Source organism: Melanotaenia boesemani, chromosome 16, assembly GCF_017639745.1.
Source record: "Melanotaenia boesemani isolate fMelBoe1 chromosome 16, fMelBoe1.pri, whole genome shotgun sequence".
Classification (NCBI taxonomy): domain Eukaryota; kingdom Metazoa; phylum Chordata; class Actinopteri; order Atheriniformes; family Melanotaeniidae; genus Melanotaenia; species Melanotaenia boesemani.
The window spans coordinates 10,299,040-10,317,938 of NC_055697.1; the positions used below are offsets into that span (position 1 = coordinate 10,299,040).

General features: G+C 38.0%; 1 protein-coding gene across 1 annotated transcript in view; it reads left to right on the forward strand.

Moving 5' to 3' along the window:
- wdr11 (WD repeat domain 11) overlaps positions 1 to 18,899 on the forward strand; it is a 71,611-nt gene that overhangs the window by 40,855 nt on the left and 11,857 nt on the right. Inside the window, exons 13-22 of the mRNA XM_042010327.1 lie at positions 1,105 to 1,180; positions 4,120 to 4,228; positions 8,244 to 8,365; positions 10,529 to 10,676; positions 12,660 to 12,766; positions 14,268 to 14,382; positions 15,649 to 15,820; positions 15,957 to 16,065; positions 17,935 to 17,997; positions 18,286 to 18,351. Coding sequence (XP_041866261.1) covers positions 1,105 to 1,180; positions 4,120 to 4,228; positions 8,244 to 8,365; positions 10,529 to 10,676; positions 12,660 to 12,766; positions 14,268 to 14,382; positions 15,649 to 15,820; positions 15,957 to 16,065; positions 17,935 to 17,997; positions 18,286 to 18,351 — 1,087 coding nt within the window. The remainder of the gene's footprint in view (positions 1 to 1,104; positions 1,181 to 4,119; positions 4,229 to 8,243; positions 8,366 to 10,528; positions 10,677 to 12,659; positions 12,767 to 14,267; positions 14,383 to 15,648; positions 15,821 to 15,956; positions 16,066 to 17,934; positions 17,998 to 18,285; positions 18,352 to 18,899) is intronic.

The window sequence follows — 18,899 nt, forward strand, 5'->3', positions numbered from 1 at the left end:
CCATAAGACTAATCCACTAAGGAAGGCACCTCATGCCCTTTACAGCTATATTAGTTTCTAATAAGATTTAAGGCTGTAGGATGGAAAATCATCTTCCTAACTTCATTTACAGAATGGTGATTATTCTTGGCTTTAACCGAAATTACAGCTTTGCCTCTGATAACATATTCTTTATTTGCAAAAGAACTTTTTTTCCCCTGAGGCGCAATAAGAAAGAAGAGGCAGTTTGCAAGAGCCCACTATGCAGAATCTATAGATATTTGTATATTATTAATACATGCAGAATTATGAGAGGTGTCAGTAGATCGAGATATAGAGCCTTATATCTAATAAACATCCGCATCTAATGAACATTATGAAGTTGTAGCCTTGTTTGAGAGAAGAAGTTGTACCCTCTTTATTGCCGTACAATACTTGAAGTAACATGGGCTGTTTTTGTAGCTGCACATTGAAGATGTGATTAGAGCCTGTAGGATGTTTTTCTGAAGTAGAGGTGCTTTAATTGATGCTCTGTAATCAGGACATGTGACCACTCCCACTGTGTAAAGTGAGGAAACCAGAGGGAAAAATTACGAACAGCACTTCATTAGCCTCAAGTGCACCGCAGGTCTCTACAGTTTTCTTTCTTCCATATGCCCCCACCCAGTGCGCTCCAGCCACCGTCATCAGCACAACTTTGCAGGTCACTGCCAATCTAAACCACCACAGGCGCCTCTAAGACTTTTTAAACAGGTCACTTTCCCAACTGTCCTTTCCTAAATCTGATCTGCACTTCCCTGGGCTAATGTGATAGCAGACACCTGAAGGGCATTCTTATTTTCTTGAAAGGGCTGCTTTGATACTTTGCATAATTCTCTCTCTAAAGGGTGGAAAGTTGCCAGAGAAAAGAAGGTTTTGCAGCAGGTGGTGAGAAGTTGTTGTGGTGTTTTTGTTTTTCTCCTGGATCTGGCAGACAATAAAACAAGATAAGCTGACACTTAAAGAAGTGAGATGAATCTGTGATTTTTACAGCCATGAGGAAACATGACGTTTTCTATCTTCCATCAGCACATCTTTTCTTTCACACTCTGTGTCTCCTTCTGTCTGTTTGATGTGTTTTTTTAGGCAGATGCTTTGCATTCAGAGGTGAGCGAGGAAATGATGAGCCACCCATTGAGATGATTAAAGTGTCTCACCTCAAGTAAGTTGCCAACTTTTTCCACCCCCTGGAAAGCAAAATATCAACCAACAGAAACAACAGATGCTTCTACGTTGGCTCCACAGACTTTACAGTTAGATTTCACTTTACACAGCATGAACAACCAGCACAGGCCTCTTCATCATCTGTGACGCTCCCTGTGACCTCATGTCTCCAGATATCTGATTCACATTGGAAAATTATACATAATAAGTAGATAAAATTGGAAATTTACAGAAGAGTTTTAAATCTTTAATGATGTTATGTATTTATTGATTTGCTCCAAAGCCTTTTAAAAATAAAAGAGCATCCATTTATAATTGCCACAGACTTTTTGAGAGTTGAAATTAGAAATAATGTCTTAAGGTAGCATTGTTGTTTAGTCTCTTATGTCTGACAGCATATTGTACCATCTTTTTATAAATGTGTTGTTTCAGGCTTTCTGCATATATTAAAGATATTATGTTGATTCTGCATATTAACTGGAGTTACCACCTTGGAATAGTTTGCTCACATTTAATGTCTTTCATGTTATTTATGCCAACAATTATATAAACCACAGCCATTAAAATTCCATATTAAATCCAAGCTGCTTAATGTGGGTGGCCAATTAATGCTTTAAATGGCAAGATTGGTTATAATTTTGTCCCAGACTTTGTGAAATTTCCACACAAAAGGCAGTTTCTATTATACTTAAAACTTCCAAATCAAGGATAAACATCCTCTTCCTCAGTCTTAGTAGATTGTACTATAGTCCTCTGTGACCAGTCATATCTGGTACTGACAGTTGTACATCCATACAAATTAAAGTTTGAATTAAAACCTGATAAAGGACGTATTACTGTACTAATGCCATGGACTAAAATGAGGTGAAAAATATACCTCAAGTGTTTTGCATAAATTATATTTTTTTAATTAAATGGAAGAACTTTTTTATTCACATTTTAAAATGAATTCTTAAAATGCATTACAAAGGAAAAACTGAAATGGCAAAATTGTTTGTTATCAAGATGTGTTTAATACACACAATGGTCATTTTATTAGGTACATATGTTTAATTACTGACACTGGGTTGGCAGTGGCTCAAGTGGTAGAGCAGGTCATTGAAATCCTGCTTAATCCCAATCAATCTGTCGTGTCTTTGGACAAGAAATTTCCCCTCCAGTGTCATCATGGGTCGTGTAGGAATGTGTATGAATGTTTGTTGGTGGTCAGAGAGGCTGTTAGCGTGATTTGGCTGCCACGTTTCCGTCAGTCTGCCCCCAGCTACAGATGTGGCTATATGTAGCTTACAACCACCAACGTGTGGATGTGGAGTGAATGAATAATGGCTAAAACATAAAGCGGTTTGAGTGCCATTGGCTGAAAAGTGCTATATAAATCTAATCAGTTGTTGTTATTATAACACCAACAACTCAAAGCGTTTAGGCATGTAGATGTGGTCAAGATGACTTGCTGAAGTTCAAACCGGATATTGGGATAGGGAAGAAAGGGGAGTTAAGGAACTTTAAATGTGTTTGTGCCAGACGGCTGGTCTGAAGCCCCTTTTCCACTAAAGACGAACCGGTGCCAGTTTGGTGTTGGTGAGTGTTTCAGAACCTCAGTAACTCAAATAACCACAAGTTACAACCAAGGTATGCAGAATAGCATCTCTAAACACAACACATTGAAGCTTGAAGCAGATGGGCTACAGCAGCAGAAGAACACACTCCTGTAAGCTAAAATCAGGAAAGTGTGGCTAAATGGACAATGGATGATTAGAAAAGCATTACTTGGTCTAATGAGTCTCCATTTCAGCTGCAACATTCAGATGGTAGAGAGAGAATTTGGCATTTATAACAAGAAAGCTGCCCATCCTGTATTTACCGTTCAGGCTCCTTTTACTCCTTTTACACTTTTGAAAAAAATAAATAAAAGAAGTTAAAGTTTGGGAGGAGAAATTATAATATGCTGTTTATATTTTGTAAATACTTATTTTTTAAACCAGACACCAAAGTGCAGCAAACTGTGTTGCCATCATATATACTACGGCTCAAAAGTTTTCCGTTTTCTATTAAAGCCAGTGGGAAAGTAATTCCAATCTTTTGAGCAGCAGTGTACGTGTAGCAGAACCAAGACACACACACACACACATGTCTCAGTGTACTAATAGTACACAGCACCAGTTGTATTCGGTAAATAAGGGTTTAAACATGAATAGGCTCAGAAAAGATACCAGCTTATTAGCGGTGGGTGTTTCACTTATCTGAAGGCTGGAGAAGTAGAAGGTCTGCAGAGCCTATCAAATATGTTAGCCTGAATATGGACCATTTTTGCTGGTTTTCTTTTATTTTTGCTTTCAACCAAGTCTCAGTGGTTGAAGATAGAAAAAAATGGATTCATGCTCTTTTAGACAAAGAACTGGCCAGTGCTGTTGTGTTTTGCGTTATTGAATACTGTTACTTCTCTCTGTGGCTGGAGGCTACATTTTAGTTTCTAAGCAACCAGAAAGATATAGGTAAATATTTCCTAATGGGCTTGTTACGTGGTTACATATTTTTAACTGAATAGTTGGGAAGTTCAGACCAACTAATAGTCTGAACTATTGCCATGATCACATGTCATCAGTATAAACATATGATCAGTTGTGCAAAAAATGTTTGTTTTTTCCTGCTAATATTTTACTGTATTTTGCAGTTTTTACTTAAAACAATATCTAGAGAGTTGCTAACCTTGGTGCATTTACATTCTTGAAAGAAGGTAAAAATCAGTTGTCAAACCCTTAAATAATTATTGTAGCATATGAACACAAATGATTTCCTGACTTGATAAAAGTCCATCACTCTACCAGTGAAATATTAACTGGATCAGAGACTCTGTGTTTTCACCACCGTAAGAGGTTTTGCTATGATGTATTGTGTCTTTTGAGGCTATATATGTGAGGTTGTGTTTTTCATTCTCAGGCAGTATCTGGTGGTGGTGTTCAGAGACAAACCCCTGGAGCTGTGGGACATCAGGACGGGGACACTTCTCAGAGAGATGGCCAAGAACTTCCCCACTGTTACTGCCCTGGTACGAACAATATTACACACATATAGAAATACAAACCAGTCTGTCATTCTGATATGCTGAAGAAATGCAAAATATCTCAACTGACTCTGTAAAGACCGATACATGAGCTATGCTATTAAATTTAATGATTGCATTCGTCATAGCTTTTAAGTCTCTTAATGAGAACAATTCCTGTATGTCCACTTCAGAAATGCTTGGGTACAGTTTCTCTGGTCCTGAGTATCTGGCTCTGATGGGGACTTTATCCAAAGGTCCAGTATGGGGTTATTTCCCTATCTTTAATCAAGAGCGTCGTTGTTCATTTTGAAAACAAGATTTCTTGTTTTCACGCTCAAATATCATTTTCCCCTCTCTCAAAGCTCTGCTCTCACACTCAAAAGTCAGTTCTTGCTCTCAAATATATCACTCTTCCTTTCAAAACTCCTCCTCATTAAGTTTAGTGTTGAAGGTTCAAATCTCCTGTGCTCAGGCTTGGTCTCTTTTCCTCACACTTAGACACATTCTCTGCTCTCTCACAACTTGTGCTCTTGGATATTTTTTCTTCTCTCTTGGGTTGCTGAATGAGCTGTCTGCCAAACGTCCTCCAGCCAATAGAATACTAGATAAATCCTGACCGAGCAAATAGTCCCCGCCTTCTTCAGGGTGCGCTCAGAAAACCTGTATTTAACTGGGATAATGAGTAAACATGTATGGATAAATTGTATTGATGATATTGTGATAGATCTGTGAGAGACACAGCTAGTCTTTAAAGATAGTGACACTGTTATCTTTAGTGCCCCTGGGAGTGAATACAGTTGTAAGACACATCAAAAGACTTTATTGCCCTCCTGCTGTGGTTGGTCAACGTGAAACCTGACTATGGAGTCCTGCATCAGTGGACCTGACCAAGGATGTGTCCTGAGACTGGACTTTAGTTCTAACATTGTCGGCTGGCCTTTGTTTAACTTGTCTTCTGGTTGTGTTTGAACTCCTGTGATTGCGGTAAATAACCGTGTCTTCTCACCCATCTGAGTGTCTGTCGTTCTTTGAGGAATTTTCCTGACAATAACCCAAACCAGTAATCTCTACTAAGCATTATTCTTTTATTATATTTTTTGTTTTGTTTTTTTTGGTTTTTTTTTTTATACATGCACGTTTTTTTTTTTTCAATAAAAGGAAAACATGGTGACTTGCTAACTGTAAATATTCTAATAAAGGTTTCCTTATTCTTATTCTGTACAAACGTACTGCATGCCAAGTATAAAGCGAAGGAAATCATAACTGAAGACATAGATATTGTGCTTTTATAGTTCTATAGAATTAGCCTACAGTAAATTAGCATGCATATGGACCTGATCATCATTCCTATAGGTTTGTTAAATCAGTTGAGTAATTGAGATGATTATTTATTATTTGTGTGTGTTCTTGTTTGATATCACCTGTGTGCTTCTGCTTACTGCACGTGTGCTGTTACAACAATGCAATTTCCCCACTAAAGGACTAATTAAGGTTTTTCTTATTCTTGTTTTTATTGTGACAAAGAAAGATGGGGTAGCTGCATTTAGATGCATGTACGTTGAGAAGAAAGTGGCGTAAGCAGGGAAAGCTGGTTTTTTTAAATATTTAGTGTCATAATGTTCAGACTTTGGTATTTGATTCATTTGCTCTAGTTCTTGTTTAGTTGTTTAATTAAAATGTTAACTGTTATTGATAACTACGTTTTTGAGTGCAAGGTAACCTAGCCACCTGTTGTAGTGCACCACTCTGTCAGCAGGCTGGTCACTTGTTCACAAGCAGTAGTAATAATTCATAAACAGCTTCCCACGGTGCACATAGCAATACTTGGAGCTTAGGAAGAAGCAATACTTTCCAACACAAAGTATGAACATGTAGCGTTATCTCACATATGGCTGTACCTCCAGAGAAGCAGCGCAACTTTTCTATCCCATGCTACCTTAATAAATGCCAATTTTTCCTCTAATTACACAGGGCTGAACAGACTGTTCAGCAAATTTAAAGGCCCGCCAGGTAACCATGACTTTAGTTAGCAGGCACAGCAAAGAACGTAAAAGCCTAAACTTTGCCCTGTGGCAATAATATTTTTACTTGGGATGTTTATCCTTTAGGTAATTATCAAATCAACCCCTATGTCATTGACTCTGTGTCCTTAACGGTTTGTTGAATTTTTGTCACTGGTTCAGAGCAGCTTACCTGAGAGGTGTTTATTTCCACATCCCCTACACTGGAAATGTCTGAGGTCTGTATGGGATAGAATACATAGCTGTGGTTCTGCAACTTAACCTATGTCCAGTGCTTCAGATTTATTTTGAGAAGAACTGCAGATTGTGACAGAACAGACACTTACAAAACCTCATGGGGCAAAGATGCGTCTAAGCAGCATCTTTCCCACTAGATAGTAGACGTTTTGCACTTTCTTATAGTAGTGGTGATAACCTCATGGGCTTTCTTTAATGGAGTTTCTTTCCAAGATGTGAGTGCAGCTGCATGTTGGGCCTTGCTTTGCGTGTTTGCTGCATTTCATAAGTTCAATGTCACAGCTTCCTGGGTGTAGTCCATTTTCAGCGCAAGCTGTTGTCAGGACATGGCCACTCCCTTGTGAAGTACCACTGAGGACGGTTGTCTTCTTTGAAAACAGATATTGCTGGAACACAAATGCTAAGTTAGAGACGTTAAGTTTGTCAGTACGATTGTAGTTTTCTTATGAGCATCAGTGAGTCTCATAGCACTCCTTCCAGGCAATGGCGACACGAGTGCCAACCATACAGCAGACTTTCCCTTGAGGGAAAGATAAAATACTGAACTTAGTAAAACGTGGAATGTACACAGGGAGGGAAGGTAACCACCATCATAACAACCATTGGTATGCTAGCTGTTGTGTTGAGTTCTGTCATCATTTTGAGGCAGTGAGTAACCATAATGGTGTGTTGAGTTTGAGACTGAAACACTTTGAGATGTAACACCTGTTTACCTGGGTAATAATATTCAAAATGACCATCATCATTCTGAGCATACAAGGATTAAATCTAGCAAATAACATGGTGTTATAGTAATTGGTTTCACTTGCTGCAGAAAGAACTATTTACCAATTGGCTAAGTTACACAAAGAATTTCACATTGTGTTTGTCAGTAACCCATTAACACACAAGCTCACACACTAATGTTAGTGGTGCCGCCATGCAAGAGCTTGTTCAGTGTTATCCCCAAGAACACCGTGGCACCTGGAGACGCTGGGGAATGAACCATTAATCTTCCAATTAGTGGATAACCTGCTCTGTAATTTCACCACAGCAGGCCCAATAATGACCTGTGGTAAAACTGTATCGACTTAGCATTTAATAAGAGAAGATAATGCTTTTTGAATGAGAATCTATTGAAGCCTGTCAGCACGTTTACTAATAGTGCTGCCTTTTAAGGCTCTTCCTTGTTGGCTTCATGTCTGAGGCCTTCTAGCTATGTCAATTTTTATTTATTATCTCTGAATAAACCTCTTTGTCAAACATCATGTACATCATGTTATACTTTTCACCGCTTGCATTGCTTGGGTTTCTATGGGCCATTTGAAGGATTAGCCTGGAAATTTTCTTCTGCCTCAGCAAAGATCTCTGGCTTCATTAGGCCGGAGGAATCCTTATAAAGCAAGAGTTATACTGGACAAAGTTTACAGTGGAGCTATAAAATGTTCCATAGTGCGAATAAAATGAGCAATAAACTTAATAATTCATGCCTGCCTCCCCCTAGCCCCTATTTGCTGTCTTATTTCCATACTGATTGCAACCTTAGGTCAGCCAAACTACAGCAACAGTGCTCCAGCACTTCAACAAAAAGCTGAGGGGGGGCAACATTACTGTATTCTCACGTGTCATTTATTCAAGCTTCTGTTGTCCTTTCAGTTGTTTTTTTTTTGTTTGTTTTGTTTTTACAGTTTAACTGTTTGCTGTCATGTCAGCAAATGTGTTTGTGTCTTAGTCTGTATGAGGATTTGTAGTCCTATATATGTGTGTGTGTGTTTTAACAGGAATGGTCCCCATCTCACAATCTGAAGAGCTTGAAAAAAAAGCAGATGGCAGCGAGGGAGGCCATGGCTCGTCAGACGGTGTCAGATGCCGAGCAGAGTAGCGTTGAATCCTCAGTCATCAGGTGAGGTTTTAAAAAACATATTTTCTTCTGTAGTGCCTTTTCGTTGGATTGAGATAAACCTCACGCTTGGAAAGTTAAAAAAAAAATTTTTACACTTTTTTATATCTTTGATTGTTTGTTTGTTTTGTTTTTGTTTTTTAGTCCTTTGTTTGTGTTTTTCCCCTCTTCTCACCAGAACAAGTCCACCGTAACAAAGAAAAACCAGGCTTTAGAAATGTTGTGTTCATGTTATAGAAAGAAAAAAGAAAAGATACTTAAGTCTTAAAATCCTCCTGTTTTTTTTTTGTGTTTTGTTTTTTTTTTTTTTTTACTTTTAGAGCAAATTTTCAGCAACAGCTTCCCAAAGTTATATTGGGAAGGTTAAAAAAAAAAAAGCCTATTTTTAAGTGTCATCCAGTCCTCTTGTATAAAATATTCAGACTCAACCAGGATGACTGTGAAGTGTCCATGCATAGCAATTTTCAGATCTTTCTAGAGGCTGGGTTCAGCTCTACACTCTGGCTGGGTCACCCCGATTTCCTCCTAAAAACATCGCACTACTCTATTTTCCTGCCAGTCAACCTCAGATTCTGGTATAATTGAAATATAAACCTTCACCCCAGTAAGAGATCTAAGAGAAACTTGAACAAAAAGTTTTCACTCATGTTTGTTCTCTGTTTTTCTGAAGTTATCTTTTCTCAGTCCTGACTGTTCCTCCAGTGTGATGTTGCCATCACTTTGTGTGTACAGCCTACTGATTCCTGAGCCTACTACTAGTTTGTTTAGCTTACGAAATCACACACAAGTTAGCAATCAATGAACAAGGCTTAAAAGTAGGTACATGGTAACATGGTCTATGTATGAACATAAGCAGGAGAGACAAACTGTTTTAAAGTGTGTAACATAAGTGACACATATAAACAAACTCTAAACTTTGAGCCTATTTTTTGCCCTTATTGTCTTTTTGGCAGGATCATCTGACTTCATAGTTGGACTATAAAGTCCAGTTTAAATCTAATCCTCCGCTTTATTTAATTCCACCACTGCAGTTAAAGCTAGTTTTGTTTTCTCCTGCCAGACCCAAAGTTAATTATTTTGTTACCTCTCACACCTGTCTGGAGCATCTATAAAATTGCCTGCGCCTGCCACATGATTGTATTAAGGCCCACAAATTCCAATCTCAGTGCAGCCCTTCGGGTTTTGTTTGCTGTGGTCTGAGTATCTTTCAGGTGCCTTTGGATGAACTACCAGCAGGCTGTCATGGTTCTTTTTTTGCACTGCTTTCTTCCCTTCCATAAAGGCCTGATTTATTACTTCTGAATGATATCCATTACGGAATTATGGAGAGTGTTCATAGTGACTATCACCTTGTTTACCTGTCTTACCAAATGCCTTTTGTCCCACATTACTCAGTTTTCCAAAGCAGCCAGATCTGGGAAATCTACTGATGGTACCTAACATAATCAGTTATAGAAAGACAGAGGCTGCTTTGTTTTTTGTCTTTAAATATGTCTTTCCCCAATCCTAGTCTTGTCTCTACTCTTGATCTTATGGCCAGGGATGTCTCTATCGTCACATTTTTGTTAATAAACTGTCACATTTTCGGTTACAATTTGATTGTCCTGTTTATTTTGTGCTACTCATGTTTTAAACCTACCATTAGTTTACATTTTTGTAGAGCTAGACCACAGAAATTAACTAATCAGAAATGACATTAATATTATTCCCAATCTGTTAAAAAAAAAAACAATGTAGAGGGAGTGTTGACATTCCTTAATTTAGAAATCTGTTAATCTGTTAATTTCATCTAACAGTTTTTTAACACTTGTATTTAGAGGATTTTAACAATAACTCAATGAGTACGCCCAAAAGATTGAATTTATCTCAATTAATCAGCAATTATATTGCATGTCCATTCAGTTCAAGCCTTTCCAGGTGGTCTACAGTCAAGTTATAGACATATTTTAAGGTTCATTGACTTTACTTTTCATATTTAATAAACTTGAAATAATCAATTGCGCATCTATTTTTTAACTGACAGTGTAGTTCAGCTTCTCCCACATCTTATCTTGTGCCACTGGGTTACAAAAATATTTTTAGATTAAATTATAGTAGCTATACCTTTCCTCTATCACCAGCAGAATGCCAACGATAACCAGCCAGACTGTTTCCTCCCTCATGTAGTCTTCTTCAAGATGCTGAGAGCAAGTCAGAGACCAGCCAGGCCATCTCAGCCAGGGAGCACTTCGTATTCACTGACACAGACGGACAGGTCTATCACATCACCGTAGAGGGCAACACGGTGAAAGATGGTGCACGAATCCCCCCTGATGTGAGTCCAGAGCATTTTTTTGTCCCCAATTATTTCTACTGTTTCTTTTTTTTTTTCTTTTCATATCGACTTGTGCAACTTGAAGGTCGTCCATGCAAAGTTTATGTGCAAGGAATGTCCTTTCACTACACAAAAACCTTGTCTTTTCTTTTTCTTTTCACTGAGTTTTATCTTCTTTTTCAGTCCTTGTATTTATCTGCTTTTTTGTTCTTGTTTTAAGCTATTGATCATCCCTTTTTCTCAACACCGAACCCCACACTTCCCTGTTTACTGTACTCCTTTAATCACTGCGCTACATCCATCACTGTCCACTCAGTTCTTTAGATGAAAACACAGATACGTGCAGTTTTTCTCTCCCATGTATGTTCCTGCTCTGGAATAGCTTCTTTTATTTTTAAGAGAAGCCAAATATAAGCTATATATGAAGGTTTTTCTTCACATCTGCAATGCGCCATTTCAGTGTCATTTTAGAGTTTAAGACAAATACTGGTTTCCTCCACCATAAAATGAAATGCTTTGCTCCCCCCCTCCGTGTCCTTCTGGTTGTTTTTTGTGGAGGATGATAAAGATATTGGCTTCAGAACAAAGTGTGGCCAACCAAAAGTATCAGACGTGGTCATAAACGATCTACAAGCTACAGAGTTTAATGTTTTCTTGCTTTTTTTTTGTTTTAGAACAAAGAGTCACCTGAATGTGTCTGATTCTTTTTTTTTTTTTGGCACCATTACTTTGTCCCAGATACTTTTGCACCTGTTCCCGTCACTGATGTAAAATGTGACTCAGGGCTTTTGGGAAAGAAAAGCTGTTGTGGCATTTTCCTAAAAAACATATAAATAGGAACCTAGATGTTAATTTGCTTTGACAGTAAAATGACCAGACTAGTTCACTGATGCAAGGTATTTCTAAAGCTGTGATTTATTTTTATAACATTTCTATAAGAAGGTTTGATTATGAGTCATATAATGCTTTAAAGAAGGAGCCCTCTAATTGTTTAGAATGATTTTTAGTGTGTGTGATATGTTTTTGAGGTCTTAGAGTGTAGGTAGCAGCCTCTATTGTTTGTTAATACAGTCTAGTTCTGTTTCTTTATATTGTAAATCTACATTTACTGAGATTTTTCATTAAAGACAATAACATATGTAACAGTATTTTAAAGGAATGCCTGTATCATGTCTCAACTTACTTTGTTACACAGTGAATGTTTTGCACCTCCTCACATAACACTCGAGGTTTACCTTTTGGATATAAAAGCCTCATCATTGTGACAGATAAGATTTATTTTTCCAAAGGTTTTTATCATGTCACAGTGAGAAAAGTGACAGAAACGACTGAAAAGTTTCACACGCTGTGGGTGAGCTGGCACTTAATGTTTTCACATCAGTATTCTGTCTGGAGGCGTAGCCCAGCCCTACTTAAAGCCAGATGCCACGCTTGTTTACCACTCAGCTGCCACAGATATTTCAATTTACTGTCTTGTTTTTATTCACGCTCAGACATTAAATTCTGGAGAGCAGAATGTTTTATAGCAGAGGAATAGAGAAGGCTTTTATGCTCTTGCAAAGGTGCAGTTTTTAAGACCTAGAGGTTGGCTGCATTGAAGATGTGACGCATAAACAATGACATACTTCTTATTGATGTATATCTGCAGTCATATGGAGGATAATCACAGCTGTTATAATGCAGGTCTGAGGTAGCATGCAGCACACTGTAGATTGTCTCAGCAGACTTAGGGGTAGAGCTACACCGTCTCCTTAGTAAGGCTGCTGGATCAAAATTCTAATAACTATTTCTCTGTAAAAAGTTGAAAATAATCAAATAAAGTTTGATGCATAAATTAAATTAAGCCCTGCTTTCCGAACTTTTAATGAAACTCTAGATTTTGTCAGTGAAAATCTTTAATTTGATTTGCTTATAAATCTATTTTGTCGTAGTCCTTCAGACTTAATGTCTCAGTAAAATACCTTTACATTTTCTCTGTTGCAGGGCAGCATGGGTAGTATTGCCTGCATTGCCTGGAAAGGTGACACCCTGGTGCTTGGAGATGTAGATGGCAATCTCAATTTTTGGGACCTTAAAGCTCGTTTGTCAAGGTAAAAGTTAAAATAATTTCTCTATGTTAAAAGATTCATTTTCTAATCAACTATTTGGAGCGTTTGGGTATTAAAAAAGAAATGAGGTATTTATAATAGTGATGTTGACTCTAGGGTGTTAAGATTAATCAGCAGATGAATATAGTCCTTGTATTTTCTTGATTACAATCCAACATTATTAGCAGTTTTTCTTCCAAAGTACCCAGATTAAATCAGACCAGGGCTCAGCCAGAGCACATGATGTCATCAGGACATTCAAAATCCATCATCATCAATGCAGTTATTGTTGAGGAGCCATAATTCACCCTAAAAATGCTGCCAATGCTGATTCCACCTTATGTTTTATCCATCATTTTACAGTTTCCCTTTGAGGATTAAAAAAAAAGAAAAAAAAAAGTATTTCTTTCTCATTTCATCTATATTAAGCAACCATAATCAACTCTTTCAAATGTAGGCTTTTGTATGTAGAATTGTGTTGCCAGTCACTTCTAATGGTAAATGCTGCCTGTGTGTTTAACCCACAGAGCTAGTTATAAATAGCTTTTAGTACACTGTATTCCAAATTCTTATGCACATGCTCTTTTTGTTCATTTGCCCTCAATAATCATTGCAAATTACAGTGAATAAAATGTTAATCATCAAAAATGGTAATCTGGGTTTTATTTGTTTTGCATTATGTAAGAGATCAATTAACTAAAAAAATTTATTACTTACCCATAGCAGCCAAAGATTCTATGGTATTTTTAGCAGCATGGGATGGTGCATTGGTTTTTTTTTTTTGCTACAGAAGTCCTGGTTCTTCCTTTTATAGCATGGTGGGAATAGTCTGTTAAAAACTGCATTTATTCTTGCAGGGGTCGTTTGACACCCTTGGGAAGTGTAGGGCTTACATCTTACATTTAGCCTTGTTGGGACATGGTGGCCATCCACTAACTATCCCAAACTCCATCCATCTGGACCATCGAGCGTTGCACGACATCAATTCATAAATAAAATTATTCTTTATATGTATTTGAGCCCACTGCAAATGTTACTGTTAATGGAAATTGGTGAAGGATGGCCAAAATACAGCTTTGTTCCAGCCTCTGGAGTATCCTGCATCAAGAGGTTTTTGAGAGTCCAGCAGAACTGAAATAATTTTGGAACACAGTGTATTTGCAAAAACAGCATTCAGAATTAATCATCCCCATTGTTTTAGTCATAACACCAGTCTTACTGTCGTTGACTTGTGTCTTCACACCCTTTGCCCCGAAATTGTGTCCCAAAAGCTTCCCGGATATCCAAAGTAAAAATAATCCAGTGCAAGCAGATGGAGTGTCTCTTCAGTAAAACACATTGTTCATCATTTTTCCAAATTAAACCAAATGTTTTTGTTTTGGCTCTCACTTATTTTGCAAAGGTTTATATATCACAACTTTTTATGTTTTAATGCAGTAATTATGCTTATTTGCAAATTAAAAAATAAAGAATTGCCCAAAATGAGTAAAGTTGATGTTTTCAGGGGGATCCCAACTCATCGTGGCTGGGTGAAGAAGATCCGCTTCGCCCCGGGTAAGGGCAACCAAAAGCTGCTGGTCATGTACACAGATGGAGCAGAAGTCTGGGACACCAAAGAGGTGAGCCATCATTCACCAACGCTTGGCCACTGTTAGTGAAATGTCATTCTGGCTGTTGTTTATTCAGCAATTCATTGGTACATTTGGAACACATTCCAAAATCCCAGCAAGCATCGCTTCACTGCACCCCAGAAATGAAGTTGGAAAAAAAAAAGAAAGAAAAGAAAGAAGCTGCAATGGTTTTTCAGCTCATTGCATCTGTTTACAGTGGTTTACTGTGATCGACTCATTTGGTTTCCATGGCACTGTGCTCACTGAGGCAGAGCAATATTGTGATAGGGTGTATCAAACTAATGTTTTCTCATTAAAGGAGCACTGCAGTTACAATGTATTTTGTAATTTTTATATAGTGTTAAACAGTCGTTACAATGCGTGCATGTATACAACGCTTTCCCTGACATATATAAGCTCAACTGTAACAGGATGGATGATGATGCCTCTTTAACAGCATTATTATCCTCTGTAAACCGTATTTATATTACCTAATGTTAAGAATACTTCCTGGTAGTTTGCACTCCAGCTCATCATTTGGCATAATATGAAAGACTGTTCTTTATCCACACCACAATTATTTTGTCAGCCTACCCAGATGCAGCGCGCATTAAAAATAGTGTCTACATTAACGTGGACACAGATAGATTTCTTGGTGAATTAAGGAGCATAAGGTGGAAGGAAACTGTCCCAGTGGAGCTCTGTTTTCTGGAAACTCTTCAGTCCCCAGTTGGGAAAGCCAGACAACAGATGGATCAAACTGCAAAGGGAAACGAGGAACGGTTACAGAGAAGGGTGGGGGGAGATGAAATGCAGAGAGACTTCTGAAATGCTTCAGCGCTTTGTTGACAGCTGGGTTACACCGACGGCTGGCTCATAAAAAGCTGGAGAGAAAGGTTTTTGAGAATATCCTCTGAAAAGACTCTATTGACTCTTTAATTCTTTGTACTCAGTATGAATTAATTAACACCAGTACACCTAGTTGACCACAGTATTTTGACCAGTGCAAAAGCATCATTCTGTCTTTCTAGTTTGCACAAAGATTCTAAATTTCCCATCTTTTTGTACTTGTCGCAGATGCTTTTAAGGAAGCAATTACATTTTACTAAAACATTTAGCTCAGTTAAGCCCTTCTGCAGCGATGAAGCCTTAATTCATCAAAGTTTGTTGGTGTGATATAAAAAGAAAATGAAATCATTATAATAAACAGAATAATATAACAGTTTCATGAAGGTGTGCAACTGTTATTCTCATCCGAACTCTCTTCGTTTTCAGGTCCAAATGGTCAGCAGCATGCGTATTGGGCGCAATGTGAACTATCGCATCTTAGACATTGATTGGTGCACATCAGACAAGGTTGTGTTGGCATCGGATGATGGTTGTATCCGAGTGCTGGAGATGGCTATGAAGTCTGCCAGCTACCGCATGGATGAACAAGACCTGAGTGGTAAGCAAGGGATCAAAGAATTTCAAGGGATAAAAGAGAAAATCACATATAGGAGGCATAGGTACACTCACACTACCTGTAGTAAAAGGCACAGTGTGATGTAGTGTTCTCATTTATCTGTGTGGAATATCCTCAGATCCAGTGTGGTGCCCTTACCTCTTGCTGCCCCGAGCTGCCCTCACCCTCAAGGCTTTCCTTCTACTGCAACCCTGGTCAGGAACTTTCACTATGGACATCACTCAGGTGTAAGTCTCTGATGTTATCATACATGCATCAAACCTAAAGCACTTCAGAAACATACACAAAGCATTATTTTTATATGTACAAAGGATATTCTAAGAGGCGTTAGCTTGGTGAGTCAAGCTTGTGATGTGATTAAAATCATGTTATAAACAGATAATTTAAGTTCAGGGGGTACAGAAAGCCAGCATGGAAGATCAGAATAAGTTTTGACTACAGGTCTTATCTGTGTCTTGTCTTTCCTCAGTTTGATCTGTCATTCTTCTCAGCTCAGCTTTATTTTTAAAGTACTTGTAACATAACAGTTGAAATTAAATTGTGAACACAAAACAAAACAAAATACAATGAAAATGTCTTATTTTACTTCTGTTTATTAAAGATATGTGAATATGTATATTTGTGAGCTGCTGGACAATTTAAATTCCCCTTGTGGGGGTGAATAAAGTATTTATGTAGCTTGCTTGCTATCTTATTTTTAATGCAAAGTGCTGTTAACAAGTAAACATAGCAGTCCCTGTAAATTCTGTTTACACAGCAGAAATTAGAATAAAGAGAAGTTATTTTTCATTGAAGTTTGGTAATGTCATCCATTATTAACTCAAATTAATTTTGCATTTGAGGCTGATTTTAGTTTACTATAAACAATTAACTGAGAATTTTAAAGAAGTAATCTTTTATGCACTGCCTGGCCAAAAAAAAAGTGCATCAAAAAAAAAGGTCACAATAATATTTGGTTGGATTGCCTTTAGCTTTGATAGCGGCAACATTTGCTGTGTCATTGTTTCAATAATATTCTGTAATGTCACAAGATTTATTTCCATCCAGCATTGCGTTAATGTCTCACCAAGATTTTGTATTGATGATCGGCGCCTTCTCCAGCACATCCCAAAGATTCTTAATGGGATTCACGTCTGGACTCTGTGGTGGCCAGTCCATGTGTAAAAAGGATGTTATCATGTTCCCAGAACCACTCTTTCACAATCTGAGCCTGACCAACTGCAGTAACCCCCAATCATAGACTGTCCCCACAGCAAACTGAGGCCCTTTTCTCCAGTTAGCTTCACTGGTTAGGGATTTTCTTTTGGCTACAGCTGTTCAGTCCCAGTCCCTTGCGTTCCCTTCACATTGTTTATGTGGAAACGCTCTTTCACTATTAAACATAGCCCTGAGTTCTACTGGTGTTTTTCTTACCATCTGATCACCATCATTCAATTTGTTCATCATTTAGTCAAGACAATGGTTCCCTACTATCCTTCCAGTTTTTAATAATGCGTTGGACAGTTCTTAACCCAGTTTTAAACGTGTCTGCAATCTCCTCAGATGTTTTTTTTTTTCTTTGATGCAAATATTTGACCCTTTCTAAACAGACTAACATATTTTCCATGACCTCAGGATGTGTCTTTCAACATGGTTGTTAAAGAAATGAGAAGCTATTCATTGCTTTAGTTGGGGTTAAATAACTAGTTACCAGCTGAAAGATAATCGCTCAATAAGAGGCTCCTACCTATTTACTTACTTAAATCCAGGTGGCAACTTTTTGGGACAGGCAGTGTATTTAAAATCAAAAGTTGATTTGATTTAAGCAGGACTAATGAAATACTGAAATCCAAGCCTTCAGTCATTATTCTCTTTTGGTTTTTTCCTGCATTGAGGTCATCAGTGCTTCCTTTTTTTGAGCTGCCTGTAATAACTCTGGCAGCTATATTAGCCTTGTGAGCTACTTGACCTCAGTGTAAGTGCTATAATAGACTTTTCCTGACACCTCAGATAGACTTCTCTCATCTCACGAGTTATCTGATATCATATGAAGCTGGTTTCTATTTCAGGAAAACGTGTAAGGACCCATTTAACTAACTTTGGACCATCTGTTTCAGAGATTACAGTGAAAAAGTTGAGATTAAAGGCCTGGTCCAGGAGCAGCTCAACTCGTTGTCAAAGTGAGTTATCACACTATTGCTGTGCATTTTAATTGCAAATAAAGTCATAATGCAAACACCATGAATTAGATATTAGTGCATGTGTGTGCATATGAGCCAGGTTTGCGTTGATGTAGTATTGCCTCCAGTCAGAGTCCCATGGCCCTTTATTTTTAAGCTGCAGGTCCAAGGAGCATGTAGTTTGTTAGCTGAGGGATAAAGCCAACAGTGGTACTGGGGCTGCTGTGTTTGAGAAGCGTAATTGGCTCTGGCTGTGTTCAGATTGTCTGTCTCTGATTGGCTCCCCAGTGATATGAAGAGTGTGCTGCTGGACCCGGAGCTCAGTCTTCTGCAGCGCTGCCTCCTGGTGTCACGGTGAGTTACAAAACTGCACGCTGTTACTGCTGCTTTTTGATGTGCAGATTGCAATGTCATGAGGGATTACGGCATGCTTCCAGTCGGTTCACGCTGACAGAGTTCAAACAGGAGTTTATATAAAGTGTAAAATAATTTGGAAGAAAAACATGATAATACACCTTCTTTTTTCAGTTTTGTGACTGTAGGAAGAAGATTTTGATATATAATTAAAGCAAATAATGTTCATTTATACGTGAATAACTTCAGTTAGACTTATTTAGATGATCAGATCAAAGTTAAACTTTTACCTCTTGTGTTTTTGGAATACATATTCAAATTTGGAAGGATAAACAAGTCTATGTAAAACCTTCAAGTTAGCAGCCAGAGTGATAAATGATTATCTTTGCTATACTTGTACTGTGTGATTCAGTTGCTCCACTCAAAATCATGACATTAGAGCTGATGTCAGCAACTCTGATCCCCTCTCAGCTTCGGATCTTATCCTCCAGAAGCATTTGACCAATCTAGAGCACTCAGTCAGAGCAGAAATGCAACATTTTCCTCTT